At 44.4% G+C, this 23,882-nt stretch overlaps 1 protein-coding gene across 1 annotated transcript in view; it reads left to right on the top strand.

Annotated features, from left to right (window-relative positions):
• The window catches only part of LOC136836658 (enoyl-CoA hydratase EchA19-like), a 302,072-nt gene that overhangs the window by 219,820 nt on the left and 58,370 nt on the right, over positions 1 to 23,882 (top strand). Inside the window, 1 exon segment of the mRNA XM_067101129.1 lies at positions 15,074 to 15,228. Within this exon segment, the coding sequence (XP_066957230.1) occupies positions 15,074 to 15,228 (155 nt within the window).

Below are 23,882 nucleotides of genomic sequence, written 5' to 3'. Positions count from 1 at the left end.
TCTCTTTGTTTTCGAGTAGTTTGACCTTTTTTCTGTTTAGACACTTTTTGTACCAGGTTTGTTTTAAGATATTTTAAGAAATGGTAGGTTTGTTTTAAGATATTTTAAGAAATGTATATATATATATATATATATATATATATATATATATATATATATATATATATATATATATATATATATATATATATATATATATATATATATATATATATATATATATATATATATATATATATATATATTACCTATTCTGCTTTATCAACCTTCAACCTTTAATGGTACAGTGGTCCAAAGGCCTTCAAACAGAACCTTCTCCTAATTTTATTTACATTTACCACGGTTTATCAATTATCATCTTTCAATACTTAAAACCTAATTTATTTCCTACTTACAACTACAGTTTATCAAAACAACCTCCCTGTACTTAACTTAGCCTAACTTAATACTACCAATAATCACAATGCAGTAAACCCCCCATACTTGCGAGGGATGCATTCCAAACCCTCCAGCGAATAGTTAAAATTTGCAAATACTTGCTACCCCCCCCTCTAAAAATACTTATAACTGCCTATCTTGAAAGTTCAAATACCAAATGTATACTTGAAGTAGTATCATCGTACATCAAATATACCTTAAATTATTATGCTATTACTGTATTAATCTTTGAAATTATATTATAAATATAATTTCAAAGTCATCTTAAACCTTAGTACCCTTAAAAATACATACGTACTTCTAAGCCTTCCAGCCAAAGCAGAGAGGAAGAGAGTTACCACTTCAACTTATATTCAACAAGGCTGGCTGGGGTAAAAGAGAGAGAGAGAGAGAGAGAGAGAGAGAGAGAGAGAGAGAGAGAGAGAGAGAGAGAGAGAGAGAGAGAGAGAGAGTTTATCTCTTTAATCTCTCTGACAACAAAAAAATTTACATGTTTGTTTTTGTCTTCCAAAGATGTAATACCTTTACTACTTATTTTTAAAACAACACTACGAACATACACACATACACAAACAGTATCTTTTCCTGAGAGAGAGAGAGAGAGAAGAGAGAGAGAGAGAGAGAGAGAGAGAGAGAGAGAGAGAGAATAATGCCCTACAATATCACAAGATTGAAATCCTTGAGCTTCTGAGGGCAACACTCCTTCCCCTCCAGCCAATATGTCAAACTGTTAAGTAAACTGACATTTACCCTCCCCCTCCTTTTTCAGGTTGAGCATAAAAAGACTGGGAACCACTATTTGTTTGTCTAAAATGTAAAAAATTTACTACATAAATGCTTGGAATATATTATTATTATTATTATTATTATTATTATTATTATTATTATTATTATTATTATTATTATTATAAATCTTAATATTTGAAAATTAGTGCTTATTAGGTAAATCATTTATTTATCATACAAAAGAAACATACACACATATTACATGTCGGAAAAATTCTCTCATCGAAATAAGAGAGACAGAGGGAGAGGGAGAATTATTATTTTTATTTAATGTTATTATTTAATCATATTAAACTTAATATTAATATTTGAAAATTAGTACATACCGTAAATCATTATTTTATCATAAAATGCACCCTCTGAAAATGCTTATACTGCCATCCTGAAACACTTACATACCATTTTAATATAACTTCAATAGTACTTTAATATAATTTTAATATTTCAATAGAATCAGTTTTGAGCATCTATCTTTGCTTTACTGAATGGAGGGGAGAAAACTAGCTTTCAGCTGTCATGCATTGCAGACGTGGTTTCGGATCTCCTTGCCTGACTGTCATTAAGCTCTTATTATCCCAGTGGGATCTTAATGTATTTTTGTGTATATATTATGTGTGTTTGATATTTATTATTACAAACCAACGATTTGTGATAACCTTGCATAGCCGTCGTTCCCCTGCACTGTGTCTTGGGTTGACGGTCAAGGGCGTATTTAAAGGCGTATAACCGAGTGGTAATGTTTCTCTCCAGTAGCCATTTATTTACATACTGAAGGCGTTCCCTTGTACAGTCAGAAATATTAGATTGGGACGTAATATCTTCGCTCCCCTACATTGATCGGGATGTAAGAGTTCACTTCCCTTCTTGGTCTTCCGCCCTCCGTGTACAAGGGCATGACTACTTCCTTCCTACATGTGCTGAGTGTTGTTTTCACCGCCTGCGCTTAGGAGGTTGTGGGCGTCGTCTGTAAGTTACGCTTCCACGGCACCCTTGGTGGCCTCCCCTCTGTCCTTTTCTCTCCCCGTAGGTTCTTCCTTTCTCTCCTTCGGTAGAGATCTCTCTCTAGAGATCTCTCTCCTTCGCCCTCTTCGCTCGCTCGTCTGGCGAAGACCGTGAGGGGGCGGTGTCGAGCGACCTCTTCTTGGGTACCTCCTCTCGCTGCATAGGGCAATTCCCTTCATAGCGAGAGGAGTTTCCCTCTCTAATCATCTTTGCTTTTTCTTTCAGGTTGACAGTGAGCATCGCAGACACAGCAGTAGTTGACTGAATATCTCAGGGGATATCTCGCATGAAGGAGTCCTGTCGTTCATTAGTGCTGCTTCAGTATCGACCACAATAACTGGCTGGATGACGTAATTCCATGTCAGGATCGTTCCGACTCTGTTTCCGCCAATGTGGATTGATCGCTGTCATTGCTGGCCTTCATGTATGCTGTGGCAATGCCTCTGGCATATCTGTGGTCCATCTGCTCCTGCTGTTCCCTGTGTTACGCTCCTGATCATGCCTGCTGCTTCTCCTGGTGGTCGTGCCCGGGGCCGCTTCTGTTGTGTTCCTGCCAGCTTCCCTGGAGGTTAATATGTCCGCCATCGTGTAGAAGATGTCAGCATAAAGGTGAAGGAAGTCACCTTGTGGAAGTGACGTTCCTGGCTCTTGCAGTAGCTCCTGCCTTCCGAACTGCTGCCGTAGCTCCTGCATTGGTTGTCCTGATAATGTCTGCAGCATCTCCTGGCGGTCGTGCCCAGGGCTGCTTCTGTTGTGTTCCTGCCAGCTGCCCTGGAGGTTACGATGTCCGCGATTCTGTAGAAGATGTCGCCGTGAAGGTGAAGGAAGTTGCCCTGTGGAAAGTGACGTTCCTGGCCGTTGCAGTAGCTACTTTAAGGAAAGTTTTCTCTCCCTTTTTTTGTTTATTTCTCATTATTCCAGCGTTACAGTTTTCTTCACGTCGAGACTAGCCGTGAATACTTGGTTTCCCTTCCCAACGGACTCCACTTAAAACCGAGAAGCAGTCTTGAAATCCCACCTTGAAAATGTGTCTTGCCTTCCGAACCGCTGCCGTAGCTCCTGCATCAGCTGTCTTGATCATGCCTGCTGCTTCTCCTGGTGGTGGTGTCCTGGGCCGCTTCTCTTGTGTTCCTGCCTGACTGCCCTGGAGGTTACCATGTTTCGTGTCCACCATCCTGTAGAAGATGTCTGAGTGGAGGTGAAGGAAGCCGCCCTGTAAAAGTAGCTGCCGTCTTCTTCATCTTATCTTCGATTTCGTCTTCTGCTGCGTCTTCCTTCCTCTCCCGAGGTCCAAGGGGTCCCGGGAATCGGACAGACCTCCATCGGCCAAAGGAGAGGAAGGCTGCTTCTTCCCCTTGATGCCCTTGGACGTCTAGGGACTGCCTCCTTCCGAGGAGGCAGTGGGTCTCTCGTTGGCTCTTCCCGAACTTCCGGTTAGGAAACTGATTCGCATAGCCCTGGGTTTTGTGTTTCAGGAGCCGCGGGCACGCAGACCTCGGTCTGCGATCCCGTTCCCAGTCCTAGAGGTTCTGCCTCTAAGACGGGGGCTGCTTTGGGCGCTCGTTCGCGAGCTGCTCCGAGTGCTTGAGATTCTATGGAATATCGAGTATCCTGATCTGATCTGGAGAATATTTCCTCGGCCCTGTTCAGGAGCAGTGTGAGAGAAAGGGCCAAAGCACCCAGGTGTCTCAACCCTTCCCGCCAGCACCACAAGCTCTCCGAATGCTTACCAGTGCTTGGTGGGGTTCCCAGCCTGGTGTCTCGATTCTGGCGGTTCGAACACCAGAAGAAGCGGGGAAGAGATTCCCTTCGGGAGTCCTGTGGGACTTCTAAGGAACTGACTCTCTTCCGGGAGACAAGTTTCTCTCGTTGGCTCTTCCCGCCCTTGGGTGGGAACCGATTCACATTCTCCTGTGGGGTCTGGCGTTTTGAGGGCTGTGAGAGCGCGGCCCTCACAGCCCTTCTTGGAAGTCTGCGTCTAAGACTGGTTCTGTGCCTGGCTCTTTTGATCTCTTAGGAAACTGAAAGCAGCCATTCCCCATTTTTGGGAGTCTTGTGGGTAGCTCGAATTCTATGAATCACAAGCGCTCTCCTGACGAGAGGCACAGGACGAGAGAAAGTGCCAAGACACCCAGGTGTCTGGGTGCTGAGACGCCAGGTGTCTGGGTGCCGAGAAGCCAGGTGTCTCAATACTGCCCGCCAGCTGCTTCGGTTGCTTGGCCAGGTTTCATTCTTGTGTCTTGAACCTTAGGGTTCAAGCATGCAGGATAGCGGACACAGAATTCCCCTTTGAACCTTCTTCTCGATGGGCCTCAGCAATAGCAATAGTTCATGGCAGATGAGTTCCTGCCCTGTCCGGTTCTGATTGTGTTCGCGTGATTGGCTCGGCTCAGCTCAGCCCCTGGTCGCTCTTACAAGACTGGCTCGGCTAGGCTCGCTCGGCTTGCTCACCCCTCCTAGCCCTTGGTCTCGCTTGCGAGACTGGCTCAGCTCGGCTTGGCTTGCCCCGCCTGCCTCCTGTTCACCACATACCTCCCAGTCTGGACGTGATCAGCTCGGCTTGGTGTCGCACGGCTCAGCCCCACTTGGTTTTTTCTGAATCGGGTTCTCGGCTCTGTTTGAATGAACTTTTTTGCTCTTCCCAGGAAAGTGCTTTGCCACAGCACAAGCCCTCTTCTCCCCTCGTGTAGCAGTAATCTCCTTCGGTTGATTATCGCTTATGGTCCACCTCTCCTGCTGGTTTTACTGGCATGACAGGTAGGGGTGCTCTTTCTCTTCACCTGTTCTCTTTTCCTCTTGGTTGTTCCGAGGGGCGCGAGACAGACAGAGAGAGCTCTTCAGAGTTTGGCTTCTTGGTGTGCTTTCGGTGTCGGTCCCCCGATTGTCTCATAGTACAACCAGGTAGCCAAGGAGGGTTTCATGGGATCTGTCAAGGCTCCCTCCAAGGGCAAGAGGCACAGGAGCTTCAAGCTTCAGAAGCAGCGAGGGTTTTTCAAGTTGCGATTGCCCTCGTTTTTCGGAGAACTTCGTGACGATTCGTCAGCGCGAGGATCCCCAGGACAGGACTGCAACTCCCCCAATGAATAATCTTCATCACTTGCAACCCTTGCAGTTCCTGAGGGGCTGAGTGTTGAGGGCTGCTGCGGAGACTTAATATATATCATTTCATCCAGGAATCTGCAGTAGGAGAGCTTCCAGGTCGATACTTCTTTCTCCCTTCCCTTCTTCCCTCCTCCCTTACGGGAAAGAGAGTGGAAAAAGATGCAGTTATGCACACTTTCCTAGAAGGGTAGTAGAGGCCATGTTCTGCAATCTTCTATCGAAGCCTGGGACTTCTTAGGAGTTGAGGGGGGCTGGCTTGAACTCGAGGTTGAGTCAAGATGACTAAGACCCCAAGGTCTTGGCCACTGTCCAAAGAACAAGGCAGTGCCCTGGTACGAACCTTGGTTACTGAGGTATCTGGTAAATCTCTGCAAGAGAAAAGCAGAACCAAGTAAGGTTCATTCCTAAGGGTCGAGCCAACTCGGGACTTATGAAACCGGAGATCTGAATTGGGACAAAGTCCTTCTTCTTAGCACCAGAATTGTCCACAGAACTGCAGTCAGCCAGACCCTTCAAGGCAAGAAGAATTCGTATTCTGTAAGGGCAGGGGAGAAGCTTGGTGTCTTGACCTGAATGAACTCCTTCTCTGAAGAAAAGGGTTCATCTGGTTGAGAACGCTCTTGGAAGCAAGGACCGGAGCTGGCAGTGACATTGCCGAGACCTGGGAATGGTTTCCTTCAGGAGAAGTATCTATTTCCCTTAGGTCTCGGCAATTCTTTTCATTCTGCTTCCTTTCCCATGCTCCCGATTCAGGAAATGCCAGCACTGCTAGAGCTAATTGTCTCGGTATCCTGTCATCTTGCAGAAGCTTCCCCATGGCAGAGAATGGAAGTCTGCTTCCATTCCCCCATCCTTCTTTCCTCTTTGAAGCGTGAGGAAGGAGTTAGGCTAATGCTTGATTGAAGGAACCTTCGAATATGCTTGCATATTCCCCTCACATCGTGTGTCTACTTATGGATTCGCTGATTGAGGAATAGGCACAGACCTGTAAGACTTTGTCTTGAAGGTGTGGGACCAAGACAATTAGTACCTTCTCATCACCATCCTGGGCTCAAGGCAGCCTTCTGGCCTTCTGAGATTTCAGGATGAGTTTTGCGACACTCAGTGGTTCGTTGAACAACAAACCACAGTAGTGGCATTTGTCGACAAACAAGAGGGAATCGTTTTTTCCTCCTGTTCCATCTGTCGACATTTGCAGGTACTCGAGTGTTCTATAGCACACTCGACATCTCAATTAGCCAGATGCATCCCCGGTGGGGATGTATTGGCAGGTGAGCTTGGCCTCGGGTTTGAGTGATTGGGACAGAACGTGCTGCTCACTCAAAGATTCACGAAGAGATTGCTCGACTGAGAAATCCCTACCGTCTTTCTGTTGCCTCCCTGAACAAGTTGGTAGTTTTTTCTCGCTCCTTCATACCAGACCCAGGGGCCGCTACGGCGAGGCATGCTGTCTTTCTGGGAAACTTGATATCTACATTTTTCCCTCTGTATTTGTCTGTATCGCTAGGGGTTCTCAAGCATTGCTCACCCTGAGTTACAGACAAATGCCGGAAGACTTTGCCTCTCACCTGACCTGATAGCCGAGGCATCGAGAAGAGTTCTGCTTGACCCAACCTCCTGTAGCAGCTACACAAGAAGCGGTTCTTTGGGCAGTACGTCCCGGTGTGTTTGGGACTGGGAGATCTTCCAGCTTCCCTTGCAAGCATAGGCTTTCTCGCCGAGAGGCAGCGGCTATAGCTGGATATCTCTTGAAGTCCTCTGCGATACTCCCAGGGACTGGAGCCGTCTTCGTTGGTGGCTTTCATTGCAGAACTCCTTCTCGGGTCAGAGTCGCTCTTCAAGTCTGGACTTCCTTGTCTTCTCTGCCGAGGGTTGCTTCTTTCCCTTTCATTTGTGAAGAACGTAGGCCCTTGCGACCTAGTCTTCTATTTGAAGTAGCCTTCTCCTCAGTCAAGATTTAGCTACGGATGAGAAGCTTCTTCGGTCTTGCTGTCCCAGGGAACTGTTCTCTGGGTGGCATGTGACTCTCGTTTAGGGTTCCTGTCCCATGCTGCATGTGCCCTTACAAGAGTCGTTGGTTAGAGATGTGCCCTTGTAGGACCATCTCTCATCTTGCTCCGGCCTTGGCATAGAAGATGGAAGAATAGGTGAAGGGGATCAATACCTTGACTCCTCAGATGTCGTAGGTGGACTCCGAATCCTTCGGCATCTATTGTCGGGTTCGAGTTGTCCTTGTCTCCCCTCCTCCTTGGACTTTCTATCGATGATCCAGATCATTCGTTACTTTGTCCTATTGGCAGCTGTGGTACTTTCTGAAAAGGCTCGACACTCCTAACCTGGATGTCGTTGACATTTTCGCTAGTACTCTCTCTCCCCTAAGGAAGAAGTGCCTAAGGACGCATCTTCCTCCTGACCTCATGAAGCGATTGAAGGAGGTACTCAACAGCTGACGACGACGATACCAGTACCTTCCACCCGAGAGCTCATGAAGCCGATGGCTTGGTCCATCCCTCGCATTCCGGAAGTTTCTGTCAAGCTGGAAACAAGACGTGGTCTCATAGACCACACTCTTGTCTTTGTATGGTCTTGCCCACAGGCCCTTGGAACTTTTTTCCTTGGCCCTATGGTGGCTGCTCAACAAGTTGTGTTTTCTTACCCGGCTCCTTCAAGAGGACGAGTAGCATCTTGCCTAAGGTGTTGGTTCTGGAAGTGAGAAAGATACTGAGAGTGACTGGCCTCTCTTCCTCCTCCTTCCCCGTCCTTCTACTTCTCCTCCTTTGGGATAAGAATAGGACTCGAACTAACAAGTGCTGGACCTGGCGCTGATGTCAAGCACCCGTTCTATTTTTCTCCTAGAATCATAGAAGCAATTCTGCTCCTTCCTCTAGCAGGGAGAGGAAGGAGAGTCTGGCAATAAGGGAAACCCTATCTTAGCTTTTCCTTACTGCCTCCGACTCTAAGATTCTTCCAGCCTATTTGGTATGAGTCCCATTTCCTCACTCATGCGAAAAGGTCCAGTATCTGACATTTGATCTTGCAGCTCCTACATCTGATCAATATGTCAGAGGCTCGGGTACTCCTCCTTGCTCTTTCGATCAGGAGGAGTAGCCCAGGTGTGTAGAACTCCAGTCAGTTCAGGAGACCCACTCAGATTCCTCCCTCCAACCAGTGAGTCTTCCCAATGTAAAGGACCGAGGGTTTGTATATCGTGTCAGGACAAATCACAATTTTTAAAAGTAAATTGTATTTTTCCTAACTATACAAACCTGAGGTCCTTTACATTACATATTATGCCCACCTCATGCCACCCCTCAATCTGAACCTGGACCAAAAGGCAAACTGGAATGTTTACATCCGGGCAGGCGGGTATTCCCGCCTACCTGGCGGTAGTTACTGCCTAACCACCTTGCTCAACAGTTTAATGGCTGTTTCCAGCCTACACTGAAAGTAATTCCTAATGTAAAGGACCTCAGGTTTGTATAGTTAGGAAAAATACAATTTACCTTCAAAAATTGTGATTTTGGTTTCCTGTAAAAGAAAACTATTGTTCCGGCTTTGTCTGTCCGTCCGCACTTTTTTCTGTACGTACTTTTTCTTTCCTCCATCAGATCTTAAAAATACTGAGGCCAGAGGGTATGTTGATCGTACACCCTCCAATCATCAAAGACACCAAATTGCAGCCCTATAGCCTCAGTAGTTTTTATATTTTATTGAAGGTTAATGTTAGCCATAATCATGCTTCTGGCAGTGATGGGCCACCACCGGGCCATGGTTAAAGATTCATGGGCCATGGCTCATACAGCATTATACCGAGATCACCAAAAGAGATCTGTTTTTGGTGGCCTTGATTATATGCTGTACAGAAAACTTGGTTGGGCTGAAGAAACTTCAGTGCATTATTTTACTTGTTTATATAGCCTATACAATTAAGAGTCATCTATAATAATCTGGATTAGGCATTACCCTATGCTAGTCTAAGAAAGAGCAAATAAGCCTAGGATTTTATATAAACAGTACCCTAGGCTCAATAAAATAACCTAGTTTTTACAACTCAGTAGCCTAGCTGCAAGGCTACATAGTAGTAGAGTCTTATGTAGCCTATATCCTTAAAGGTGATATAAACCTAGAACAGGCAGTAGCCTAATCAGATTAAGTAGGAACCCCTTTTTAGGGGAAAATCCTACTATAAGCCTAAAACAGTGGTGGCCAAATTTAACATAAAAGGGTAGTTTCGTCCATATAGAACAGAAAACCAGATTACAAGAGGTTATTTTTTGTATAGTGTATGTCCTTAAGTTTTGAATAAGCCTAGAATAAGCAATGGCACTGAATATGTTAAGCGAGAACCTTCTAAGAAGTCCTCTATTCTTAGCTTAACATAGATTATACTAGAAGCATTAACCTAAGCCATATAAAACAGTAGCTTGGGTTAGTTAAACAAATTAGTTCATAGCAGTTAGTCTGAATGGCATGACAATTAGAATTGAAATTTCACATAGCCATTGCAAAAGGACTAACAGTGTATAATTAATACAGCCATATACAGGTATGAAAACTAACCTAAACCTTAGAGGGTTTAAGTTAGTATAGATATTTAATTAAATGTATTACAACTACACATTTGTAATCAAGTTAACCTGTAATATGGAAACTATATGAGGAACTACAGAAGTGTCCCTCATTAAAAACAATTAGTACTAATTAGCTTGCAATAACAACTTGTTTTATATGCAGGACCCTCAGCTCACGCATTCTGTAGCAAATTGCTTGGTTCGCTTTTTGCCAGTGGGTACGGCCCATACCACCTACCATGGGAATAGTCCTTGTAAAAAACAAGGAAAATTTGCTTGGTCAAAAGATATGTGCGAAATTTGCTCCTGGCAGCAAGTTTTAAGGATGAAACACCTCGTTTTAAGCTGTCTCAGTGGTCCTATGGTTCAGTAGGGGTGAGGAAGGGGGAGATTATATCTTTCCAGGAGAACTCCAGCAGCAGATATTTAACTCTTTGTCAGAACAAGATCTATGTTCAGGCCAAAACCCAGTAACGTCAGTCCCCAGTACCTCCCGGGTTAACCCCACGGAGGAAGTAGAGGAATCTTTACATGGGGTGACACTCTTACTAAGGAATATGAAGTGGACATTGCCACTGAAATGGCCCTGCTGAACCCAGAAGGATCAGGGAAACAAATTTCAGCTAGCCATGAGGGAAACCTTCCAGAAGGAATTCTATTCCCCATTCAGCTATCGATGCTGAAGAGGATCTTTCCCCCAAAAGGGATACTAGGATCCACCTAACCTTGACTGAAATAACTACATTTTAGGAAGGGTATAGTAACTTACCCAGGACTTCTGCCCCCTCCCTGGCTAACAGGCAGTTACTGTACAATTCAGTTGTTGAAGCTCAGTCAAATTGCACAAGCTCCCCCAAAAGGGATACATAATTTGCAGCATTTGATCAATTCCATAAGGAAGTTATGAGTAACATTAAAGATGTCCTTGCCACAGAATGGCAATATATAAGGGACATGATGCATGATTCCCAAAAGAAAATTAAGGAAATTAAGTCAGGCATGTACGCCCCAAAGTGTAAAAGTAATGCATCCTGTAACCTAAAAGTGAGAATAGATGCAAATGCTCCCCAAGCAAGGTCTGATGTTAGAATTCTGACCGGAAACAACAAAATGGTCAGTTTGGATTACAAAACTTCTGATCAAAACATAATCGGGGCTCCAATACTCACCCCTGATGATACTGATGATCCTTGGCAAGACACCTCAATGTGCATTTTCTCTCCTGATGGTAAGTATCTAATTAATGAGAGAAAACCTATGATTGAAGTTGTACTTGTAGAATTTGGAGACAGGGCAGCATTCCCTAATACAGAATGGTGCCTGGCACCACCTTCACCAGACATGGAGAAACCACTAACAGAAATGGTTCTCCTACCTGTGCCTATAACATTTAAAGCTATATATGAGACACCCTTTACCAGGTCAATGAAAAATGGATGTCTACTTCCATTTTGAATAAGACCCAAGTTGCTCACCAAGTAGCCCCAGCCTTCTGTCCCTTCGCTTTCAAAATTATTAATCATGTGAAAGCAGATTTTTAGAATTCTGTAGTGGCTAAAAAACAAGACAGTGCCAGAATTAAAACCATTTGCCACGGTCATCCAAGTTTTGGGAAATTTCAAAGGAATGGGCAGCGCTATAAATCCCTTTTGAATCTCAGAGAGGACAGCCTGGGCAGAATTTCATGCTAGCATCCACCCCCTTAGTATTATAACCTCTACCATCTTGCTGGAAGTTGTCACCAAAAGGCTTCCAGAAGATTCCAGAACAATTTTGCTGTTGTGGCCAAAAGTTTTATGAGAACCCTATGGGAAGCACTCTATGACTTTCTAGAGTGGTGCATAAATGCGCGATTCGAAGCATTGGAGGGCTCCAACAAGTCACTTCCCAATGTAATTTCATTATTACATTCTAACCTCTTCTGTAAGGACCTGTTTGGGAAGTCTGTTGTGGCTAAACTTAATGAACAAGCCCGCCAACAGAACTGTACAGAGTACGCTCTTCTGGGGAAAAGGAAATTCAGGAAACAAAAAACCTGAAACTTCCCTTTACCCAACCCAAAAAGGCTTGCTGTGATAAAAAATCACATCAGCCTTCAGTCACCCCAAAAATTTTTCCTCAGAGATGGGTAGGTGGTCAGAAGGGACAACTCCCTACAAAGGGACAACAACAACAGCAGCAAGGAAATCCTTTTCACAAGGACCAAAGACCTTTTTATAGGAAAAGGAAAAGCAACACCTGGAATGCCTATCAAGGGCACAGGCAGAGGAAGAGGCAGATACCAATAGGAATTATATGGTTGGGGGCTGACTCCAACAACACCACAGACAATGGAAGTCTTCCCCTTGGGGACACAACATTATTTTCAAATGGGCTGGGGTGGGAAGGGTCTCATCCCTCCCCCTCCTTTAAAGGGGTTCTTCCAAAAACCAGACCGTTCTGGAAGATTCAGAAAGGCCCTGTTGATGGGAGCCATAGAGAAACATGCGCATATTCACCACCAATCATGTCTCTTCAGTATCCTCAAAAATGATTCCTCCAGTGAAGGGTGATTCTCGACCAATCAACATTAAACAAGCAAATTGTTTGCCAAAAGTTTCGGATAACTACCATTGCTCAAGTACGTTCAGTCATTCCAAAAGGGACTTTGGACAGTTTCTATAGATCTGAAAGATGCATACTGGCACAGCCCTACACCGTTCCCTTCCGACCCTTCCTAAGGTTCTGGATAGGGAAAGATAAGTACAGGTTCAAAGTCATGCCCTTTTGGCTAAACATTGCCCCAAGAATTTTTTTTTTTTACAAAATTAGCAACAGTAGTTGTTCGAGAACTCAAACAAGAGGGAATGCAACTAATAGCCTACCCAGATGACTGGTTGATCTGGGGGCCCACAAGAAAAGAGTCCTTGAGAAAACCTAAGAGCAGTGGTCAACAGACTACAGTCAGAAGGTTTTATAACAAATTGGAAAAAGTCCTGTCTCATGCAAGCAGACACTTTCAGTGGCTGGGAATGTGTTGGGATACTCTTCACGGCCTGTTGTCTCTCCCCATCATATTCAAAACAGAATAAGGCAAGTCCTCAAAAGGTTCCTTGCACAGCCCAGAGTTTCCAGATGGCAATTAGAACACATGATGGGCCTGATGCAATAGATCCAATACTCAGATTGCAACTAAAAATGTGAACAAATTCTGGCTATCACATGCAAGAAAAAAGATATGAGACCGACCTCATCAAAAGATTAAAAAAGTTGGGGAGATACTTTGGCCTTGGACCCGGAAGGAATCTGGTGAAACAGGTCACCCTGAATCCTCAGTCTGTATGAGTGACAATACACACAGATGCCTCGTTGACAGGTTGGGAGGATATTAGAGGATCGTCAGGTGGCTACTCTGAGGAATTATCATATCAATTTCCTGGAGCTGATGGCTGTCTTTTTGTCTCTCAAAAAACTCAAACCTCCAGAAAAGAGACACATTTTGTTGGGTTTAGACATGATTGCAATGTCCTGCATCAAGAGGTTGGGGTCATGTTCACCTCCTCTCAATATGATAATGCTAGCCATCTTTTGGGTGGCGCAAGCAAGGAAGTGGTACTTGTCTGCAATTCACCGCATAGGGTCTCTCAGCTCAATAGCAGACTCTCTGCCAATGAAAATGACAGCCTCAACAGAGTGGATGTTAGACAACACTCTTTTCAAACAATAGTCAATATGCTTCACAACTGGAAGTGCATCTGTTTGCCACATACAAGAATCACAAACTCCCAGTATATGTGTCTCCAAACTTGGACAGTCAAGCCTTCCTGCAAGAATGGAACAAATGGAGGATAATTATCTTTTTCCTCCATTGTCCCAGATTTCAAAGGTTGTGATCAAACTTCTAACCTTCAAACGAACAGCTTACTTAGCCCCAAATTGACCAAACAGGCATTGTTTCCTATTACTTCAACAACGGATGAAGAGATCAATTCCACTACCATCCACTGTTCTATCCCAGGAAGTAGGAGAGAAAGTCGTATATGCATCTTCTTTCCTGAGCTGAGACCTTCGTGTACGGATTTTTAAAATATCTACCATGAAAATTACTCAATCAACATTGCTAGGTACCTTGCTAGATACACTGTGTATCAGTAGGTGGCATGGTTAGTCCTAACCCCTAGGTGTTACAGCAGAAAACCAGGGGTCCTATTGACGGTGAGTATGCTAACTATTGCTGGGAGAAGGCCGACAGTACTGCAACCAAACCCAGCATGCTTAGGTAAGCCACTGTAGAGCTACATCCTAATACATAAGTTTGTGTATAGTTTCTTGCTCTTTGGTACCAAAACCTGAAGAGTATTTGGAATAAAGAATGGGGCTTGAAATTTGTGGCTTGACCTCAGACTAGAAATGTTTTTCCTTTGGGGTGTTGGGATTAAAAATTGAGAGCTTAAGCCTTTTTTGTCACCTGTCAGTTTCTTTGTAAAGCTCCTTGGGGACGAAACAAGTGACTACACCATCAAAAAACAAGTTTTGACGTAGGAAAAACCTATTTTTGGTAGTCGCTGCTGAGTCCTCAAAACCCTCCCACTTCCCTGATGAAAAGGCATGGGATTTGGGCAAGGGATCATCCTGCATTGACCAACAGAAAATAATGCTTCTTGGTCCCTGTGACGGTTCAGTTGACACTACAGCAGACTGCACTCATGTGCATTAATCAGTTCCTCTTTTAGCTAAGCAGGTTTTGATGACGGAAGAACCTGGGTATATAGCCTCGCAGTAAAGATGTAGGAAAGTGCCACCTTATCTTTAAATCCATTATATACTCCATCAAGTGTTACAGTGTTTATCACTACGACACAATACCCAGCCACGAGACCAGCTGCAAGAGAATTCTTTGACATTAGTTTGGTCACTCATGGGGCTCTGGTAGACCATGGAGGTAACTCCTTGAGGACTCAACAGTGACTACCAAAAATAGGTTTTTGCTATGTCAAAACCTGTTTTTTAATCTGCACTCTCATTTCCAGTTCGAAAATTACTCAAGAATGAGTCAAAACATTATGATAAAGATGTTTGCAGGTCTCTCTGCATTAAAGTCTGTGACTTCGGTGGAACCTCTTTGAGGTGACCTCTGTATTAAGAACACAAAATTATGGAAATTCCACTGTCAATTATAATTACGTAAATTTCAGATTTGGTGTGCCATTGATTGATGGAGGAACTGTCCGCCTACAAGCTATAGTGGGACTTGGTCGAGCATTAGACCTTATTTTAACCGGAAGACCCATTAAAGGACCAGAGGCACATCAGTGGGGGTTAGCAAACTACCTTGTAGCATGTGGATCAGGTAAGTTGTATTTGCCAATTCTTGATACCTCTAAATTATGTAGAATATGTTATGTTTGAGCTTTCTACCTAGTCATTGTAAGCATCAATGTATTAATTTGTGCCCATACAAAGTACAAACCTTTTATTTTAATTGTATCAAGATGCAGAAGGTTGCAGTTAGCCTGTAAAGTCCCTGCTAAGCTGGTCTTCTCTGATGAACAACCTGTTCATCCTGCTCATTATTTAGCACCTCTTAAAGTGGTGACCCTGGAGTGGTTCCCGGAGCCATTAGCGGACTCAGACGGCGACCTAGTCTTGGCTCCATGAACTACCCCACGCCCCTAACGGACTAAAGACGGCGCTAACCAGCGTTCGGGTGTGCTGACTCTCGTCGGCAAATCACCAGCGTCATTAGTGGACTCACACGGCGTGCTCCCAAGTGCGTATTGACGTGAGTATCCCACTCCAATTAAGAGGGCAATAGTGAGCATGGACGCGGACATTCCCTCCCACGTTCAATTAACCGCGAACCTCGTGGTCTCAGACGTCTACCTCCCGCACATATCGCCCGAGCCCTCCCCCGCACCAAGAATCACACGCTCCTCCACGCTGCTACCCGTGCCCTGCACACTGCCCTTCCCGGTGGAGCAAACTAAAGCCACCCTCGCCATAAAGCTGCCACCCTTCACACACGGCAACCCAACATCATGGCTGTACAGGGTCGAGGGACAGTTCAGACTGGTGGGACTCACGGGCGAGGTACTACAAGCCGACGCAGTAATCAATGCCCTGCCGGAGGAGGTCTACAGGAAACTCATCCTGTGGGTGTCTGCCGCACGCCCAGTCACCTACCACCACCTGAAAACATCCCTCACCGAGACCTGCTCCCTGCCGATCGCCGAGAGGGCTGCCCGCGCCCTCTACCTCGTCACCAGCCCGTGGCATGACCAAAACATCCTGGAGACTTGGGGCGTGATGAAGGCGTCCCTCATGGCCCGCTGCACCACCGAGGATTGGAAGTACCAGCTGCCTTGGGTCCTCCTTGGGCTGAGAATAGCCCCCAGAGCCAACGGCGACCTGTCCGCAGTGGAGAAAATCTACGGGGAGCCCCTCATAGTCCTGGGCGAACTAGTCACGGAAGATCTGTACAACCCGTCAGTTCAGAGGCTCTGCGACATAGTCGGGAAGTTCACCCCCTGCCAGCAGACGTATACCGACAGGTCTACCACCTTCATGCCTCCCGGCTTGTCCTCCACCACCCATGTCTTCGTCAGGGACGACGCCACACCATCCGCCCTCCACTAACCAGGCCCTACAGGGGGCCCTTCCACATGCTTGAGAGGAACAACAAAGCCTTCTGCCTTGCCCTGCACGGGAAGGACGACTGGGTGTCTATCGACCGCCTCAAGCCCGCCCTCCTGGAGGAAACAGCAGATGGCACCACGCAGCACCCTCCTCGAGAGCTGTTGCCTCCACAGCCGGGCCACCTCAAAAGATGGACATGGGCCGCCCCCGAAAACAACCAGCCACACCCACAGACAGCCGCTCCCACTCACACCGCAACCCCCAGCTCACTTCGCGGAGCCACGGCACTCTCCAACGTCCCAGCAGATACCTGGACTATTCAGATGTTACCCACGTGTTGGGGGGGGGGAGTATTTGTAAAGTCCCCACTAAGCTGGTCGCTTATGATGAACAACCCGTTTTCTATACCGCTCCTATAGGAGCGGGTCAAGCAGTAACTTTTCTCCTGCTCATTATTTAGCACCTCTTAAAAGCCAGCTGTTGTTCTATTAAAATAGGAGAAAGAATGCCAGAGCAGATCAATTATGGAAATTCCTACACTACCAGGGTTAACTCTTCATCTCTTTCAGTTCAGTTTGCATTGCAAATGAGAGGTTAGCTAACTCACAATTTTTACCTCAGTGATTGGATGCAGTTGGTAATTGGAGTCTAATTTTCTCATTAGTGTGGGAATGCAGATAATTTTTCTGCAGTTTTGTAGTGTGTTCAGTGTTTAAAGATTTGTAATGATGCAGGTACCTTATGCATACCGTCGTATTCCATAGTGCAAGTATGCTAATTAATTTGGTGATGAGATATACTCTTTTTATCCTGTAGGCTTCTAGGCTGTTCCTGGGAGACGGGTGGGACCACTCATCAGGAAGCAACTAGCCTCCTCGCACTAACCTGGCGGAGAACCGCCGCCCACCATTGTAACTGCATGGATTGCAGGGTTCGTCAGGATTGTATCTATTTCGAATTTAATCAATAACAAGCATACAAAATATAGCATATCATTACAAAATCGTGAGGCAGTATATAAATTTCTATTCTTTCTGCATAGTTGCTGTCACTGAAATACCTGTCATTGTACAAAAAAAAAAAAACAAAGAAAAAAAACGAGTGCAACTGTATGCAAAGAAAGGGGAGGCGTGTTGGTTAATGGAACAGCCGCTGCTTTGGCGGGATTGTCGAATCTTACACTTGTCACCTCATCAGTTGATTTCAGTGATGTCAACACAAATAATTACTTTTACTGATTAGCTAATCTTCAATTTGTATTTAAATTTATGTTTGGGTTTAATCATAAGAGCACTACTCTTTGGTTTAAGGTGATCTAAAATTAATTTGCTATAGGCCTATGTAAATATTCAAAACCTGGAGAACTATTGACTAAATTAAATCGACTACTTAAACAATAGCACTATATATAATCCATTAAATTTCAGGTCTGTAAATGTGGCTGTTATTTTATATAGTAAAGATTATATATTTTGAAATGTAGGCTAGGCATATTTGCATGCATTATAAACTTTCTTATGTTTGCTAGCACTATAAAGGAAAGGCAAAGAGGAAACCAATAATATTTATTACATACGTAATATATAACACTTTGAAACTATAAACAAGTCTACAAACAAGACAAACACACATACACACACACACACTCAATCTCTATTTCTCTCATTATGTAATCATTCGTCTCCGTCAAATTCACTGCTGTCATCATCGATGTTTATAATAAAACTTTCCAATAGATGGTCGAAGGCTCATCCTTCCTCCTATAGTCATCTTCAACTTTCCTCGTGTGGTGTATACATTTCCTCCAGTCTTCTACGGTTACGCTGTTTATGGCAGTTCCTGCTACTTCTTCTACTTTCTTCAAAATTTGGTTTCCATGAGAATTATTCTTTTTTACTTGTCTTAATCTGAGCCCAGATAAGTTCGATGGGGTTTAGCTGACAGTGATAAGGGGGAAGTCAGAGTATTTGATGACCCTTCACGAGCTACAGTATTTCATCATATAGAGGGATGAATAAATTTGTTTTTATTTAGCATTTCCCAACGTTTTGAGAGAGAGAGAGAGAGAGAGAGAGAGAGAGAGAGAGAGTGTAGTAATTGTAATTGTCGTAAGTGAGTGCTTCGGTTGTTGGAAGAGGGATGAGGTCGTTAGTTTGTTTACGGCGCTGTCTGTCTGTGGAATATGTGTGAGGATTTTTTCGGTTTTGAAGGAGTCTTTTGAGTCTTGAGTCAGAGCTAGTGCTGGTCTGTTTTTTGGTTTTGGACAGTTTTTTTTTGTGCTGATACAAAGTTGTTGTTTTCCCTTGTTAGTGTGCTGTTCTTGTTGCTGTATGTTCGTGAGTCGTGTGTTTTTCTGTTTTTGTTTTGTTTGTGTGGTTTTGTGTGCTGTGTTGGCGACCGTGGACGCCTTTACTCCATCTTCCAGCAACCGAGGACCAGGGTGAGTGTTGTGTACTGTTTTTTTGTGTTTTGAAATTCCGCCACATAATATTTGGCGCCCAACGTGGGGCAGCTGGTATTTCAGCTGCAATTGAGGTTGGTGGCTGGTAGTGTGACTGAAGAGAAGGATGGAAGAGGAACTGGTGAGGTTGAGTGGTAGAGGAGAATACGTGGTTGAGGGGTGAGAATGAGAGATTGAGGAGTCAGTTGGAGGAGATGGGGAATGCTAAGAAGTGCAAAAGAAGAAATGAAAGGGGAGATGAAAGAGTCAGAAGAGAGAATGGAAGAGAGGATGGATAAAAGTTGGAGGGAATGATGAAAAGTGTGGAAGAAATGATGAAAGGTATGTTCAAGGGTGTTTTTGGAGAAGGGGCTGTTGGAGGCAGGTTCTCTGGAACGTGTGAAGGGGCAAGAGAGAAAGAAAAGGAGGAAGAAGTGAATAGCGTGAGTGATGAAAGTGATATGGGAATAGGAAGTAAGAAACGAGGGAATGAGAGGCAGGGTAAGGAAAAGGGAATGAAAAGCAAAGGGAAGGAACAGAGGGGAAAGTAAGGATAAGTCAGGGGAAGAAAAAGGGAAGAAGGGAAAGGGAAAGGAAACTGGTAAGAAGGGTGGAAGTGGGAAAGGCAGGAAAGAAGGAGAGGGTGAAGGCAGTAGTGATAGTGAGGTGGATGGAGGTGAGTGGATAAAAAGTGGAAAAAAGAGGGGAAGAAGAGTGTAATGAGTAAGATGAATGTAAGTGCAGAAGTGGACTCTTTGTATTCGGAAGAGGGTATGAAAGGACAGACAAAGAGTGAAAGTGAGAGTGAAAGTGAGAAAGAAGTGAGAAAGGCTATGTATGTGAGGAGGTACCCTGGTGTGAAAAAGTATAATGAGTATGGAAGTAGGGATGTGCATGATTTCTTTAGGGGAGTATGAAAGGTTTTGTCAGGATAAGTATGGGGAAAGTAAGAGAGTGTGGGCACGAGAATTAGGAGAGTATTTGACTGGGTTTTACTTGATATGTATAGGGTTATTATGAGTGTGGGGATGTTGAGTATGACAAGGTGAAAGCTAGACTAGTTGAGCAAGCAAGGCGTATGAAAGCGAGTGTTAAGTATAAGAGGAAGAATGAATTTGATGAGGCAAGAATGAAAGCTGGGAAACCTTGTCACTGTATGCTTGTAGGCTGGAGACGTTGGCAAGGAAGAAGTTTGGGGATGATGGGATAGATGAATGTAAGGAGTTAGTACAGAAGTTGTTAGGGACAGTGCCAGATGGAGTTAGAGAATTTGTGAACTTGAAGCGGAAGGAGAAGAAAAGATGGACGAATGAAAGGTTGACTTGGGGAGAAATTTTGGAAATTGTAGAAGATTATGAGCTTGACAGGGTTATAAAAGAGAGCAGAAGTGTAAGTGTAAGGGCTGGGGTAGATGAGAGGGTACCAGAGTTCGGAAGCTTTAGGGATGCAGTGTTGAGGGCCCAATGAGAATGGCCGATAGTGTAATAGATAGGAGTGTAAGAGCAAGTAATGTGGAGGTGCCAGGAGGATGAATGATGGGTTTGTAAGGGAACAACGGGTTGGACGGGTTAGGGATAGTAGTGTACAAAGGGGAAGGTCGATGAGTGGAAGTCGAGCGAAGTGTTTTAGATGTGGAAAGGAAGGACATACAAAGAATGAGTGTAGGTGGGCTTTAGGAGCGTGTTTCGGGTGTGGGCAACCGGGACATTTGGTAAGGGAGTGTACGAAAGATAGGGGGGTTAAATGCTACAGGTGCGGACAGGTGGGTCATATTGCTAATGGTTGTAGGGGTACCCGAGTGAATGTAATATGTGGCAACTGTGGTAAGAATGGGCATTATGCGAGAATGTGTTCAGAACCGAGAGCGAAGTGTGACGAATGTGGAATGGAAGGGCATGTATCAAGTGTGTGTAGACGAAAGAGGGTGACTGTGACAGCGAATTCGGGAAACTGAGTGTGAAGGGGTTCAAATGGTGGATCCTCCAGGATGCAAGCGGTGCGTGTGATGCATGTACGTGAGGGGTTGTTGCATGAGGAGGTTTTGCTGGAAAGACTGACGAGTGCATGAGTGTGCAAGTGTGTTGTAAGGGAGTAAGATTGATTGCCTTAGTAGATGCAAGAGGGTGTAGTATGAATGTCATATTTAAGAATGGATGTGAGAAATTGAGGAATACGTGTGAGATTAGGAACTGTCAGGGGGAAGTAAGAGGGATTGGAAATTTAGGGGTAGCAGTGGTTGGAAGAGTGTGTGAACGGTTAGAAATTGGGGGTGTAGTGATGGATGAAAGTGATTTTTGTGTGATTGAGAGTACGAATGATAAATATGATATTTTATTGGGATGTGAGTTTTGAAAAAATGCGGGGATGGTGGTCCGTCCTAGTATGAATGTAATTGAATTACGTATGAAAGGGGATGCTTGGGGATTTGTATTTGGGAAGGATGGTAGGGTTGAGCAAAAATTGTGGAAGAGAGTGCCTGTAATTGCGACAGAGAGGGTAAAAGTGCCACATGAGATTGGAGAAGTTGTGAGTGTGAAAGTGGCATGGCCGGATAGCCTCGGGATAGCCAACAATGATAGGTGTGAGTATGTGGTTGAGGGAATAGACATAAATAAATTAGTCAGGGCAAATGTGTGTGTATATGATGGGGTTTGAACATGGGAGATCCGAGGGTATATATAACGTCATTGGGGAAGTGTCAGGAAGAAGCGAGTCCGAGGAATATGTGAGGGAGATTGCGTGGGAATATTATTTACGTTGGTGAATGTGGATGATGAGATGCGTGAAGGTATGGCAGGTGATGACAGGTGATTTGAAAGGAGCTAATGATTGGACGTATGAGGAGTTGAAAGAAAGAGGAAAGGTAGATGAAAATGTAAGTGATAACGTAAGAGAACGATTGAGGAGAATGTTGTGGGATAGGCAGGGGGCATTGAGTCGTGGTGACGAGGATTTTGGGGATCAAGCTTGGAATTTAAAATAGTTCTGAAGACGACACCCCATATATCAGCGTCCCCGACATTTTTCTCCGTCTATCAATCGTGAGATAGAGGAGCAGTGTGAGGAGCTTGAGAGGGTGGGAGTGATTGAAAGGAGTACGAGCGCCTGGAATAGCCCCATTGTACCAGCACGTGAGCCAGATGGAAGTTTGCGAATGTGTGTGGATTATCGGAAGGTGAATGAAGTAACTGTGAAAGAGCGATTCCCGATGAATGTTGTGTCTGATTGTGTATACAAGATGAATGGAATGAAAGTGTTTACAAAATTAGATCTGGTAAGGGGCTATTACCAGATGCCTCTGGAGGAGGAGCAGGCATATTACGGCTTTTTCTAGTGGTTCCTGCCACTACCAGTTCAAGATTGAGTTTCGGACTGGCTTTGCGCCTGCTGCCTTCCAAAGGGCAATGAATGTGGTTCTGGCTGGGTTTGATCGCAAGAAGGTAACTGTTTTTATAGATGACATTTTGATTGCGAGTGAGACTGTAGAAGAGAATATGGAACTGCTTGAACGAGTGTTAGAAAGGTTGGAAGAAGTAGGAATAAAAGTAAAACTTGAAAAAGTGTGCTTGGTTTGGGAGGTGGAATTCCTAGGTCATATGGTGAGTGGAAGAGGTGTAAGGAAGAGTGATAAGTTCGTGAATAAGGTAAGGAATTTCCACGCCCCGGACCGTGCGTGAGTTGAAAGGATTTTGGGTTTAATTGAGTTTGGAAGGAAGTTTATAAAAGATTGTTCAGGGATTGGGAAACCACTTACTGAATGGACGGGAAGAGAAATTGTGTAAGATTGAAATGGGATGAGCGAATGATCGAAGCGTTCGAGAGATTAAAAGAGGAGGCTGCAAGAGACGTGACGTTGGCTTTCCCAGACTATAGTGAGAATGCGAATAAACTAGAACTGTATACGGATGCAAGTAAATATAGTATGGGAGGATGCTTGGTACAAATGCAGAAGCCGAATGGGGAGAACAATTGAGAGTAATTGCGTATATGTAGGCAAGATAGCGTTTGGAAAGGCAGAGTTGAAATATTCGGTGATTGAAAAGGAATTGGCTGCAATAAGGTTTTGTGTGAAAGCGTTGAAAGTATTTTTGTATGGGGGTACATTTTTGTGATAATGGACGGACCATCGACCGCTAGTATATATGGTTAAAAAGGAGAGTGTGAATGCTAGAATTGTGAGAACGATAGAGGATTTGAATGAGTTTAGTTTTAAGGTAGAGTATGTACAAGGTAGACAGAATATTGTTGCAGATGCTATGTCGCGTATGTGGACTGAACGAGATGATAGGGTTAGGAGCGACTGGGACCTGGACCAAGTACCTGTAGGATTTGTGGTAAAGCAACAGTATGTAGGGGAGAATCGAGTGTGGGAATGTCTGTTTGGGGGTTGAGTAATTTGAAACAAATGGGTTGATTGTGAGTACCTGCAAGCATGAACGAGTTACGTAAAAAAAGGTGATGAATGAGATGCCGGAAGGAGGAGTGCGCGAGGAAGGAAGGGAATTAGATGAGGAGGAAAAGTTAGTGAAAGTGTTGTTGGTAGTGGCTGAAATGTTTAAAATTACAGTACGATTGTTCTTTGGATGGAATAGGCCGGTGGAGTATAAAGGAAGGGTGAATGAAAATGGTACGAATGTGATTTTAAATGTTCACTGTGGAAAGGATACTTATAGCTGGCTGGTTAAGAAAGGTGATTGTGGGGAAAATGAGGGAATAAGGGGTAGGGTTGAGGATATCGTTGAAGATGAATGCGATGAGGATGGTTGTGAGGAAGCTAAGCAGTGGTGAATGTAACCGTGAGAGCGTGTATGCATGAAGCGAAAGGTAAGTTAGTAACGAATGTAGTGGTGGATCAGAATAAATATTGTAGTTTGGTAGACACGGGAGCACAAGTGTTTAGTGAGTAGTACAGTAGTTAGTGAATTGGA

Source organism: Macrobrachium rosenbergii, chromosome 56 (assembly GCF_040412425.1).
Source record: "Macrobrachium rosenbergii isolate ZJJX-2024 chromosome 56, ASM4041242v1, whole genome shotgun sequence".
In the NCBI taxonomy this organism is placed as follows: domain Eukaryota; kingdom Metazoa; phylum Arthropoda; class Malacostraca; order Decapoda; family Palaemonidae; genus Macrobrachium; species Macrobrachium rosenbergii.
The sequence above is the reverse complement of the archived record's forward strand: the minus strand, read 5'-3'. Positions and strand labels throughout refer to the sequence as shown.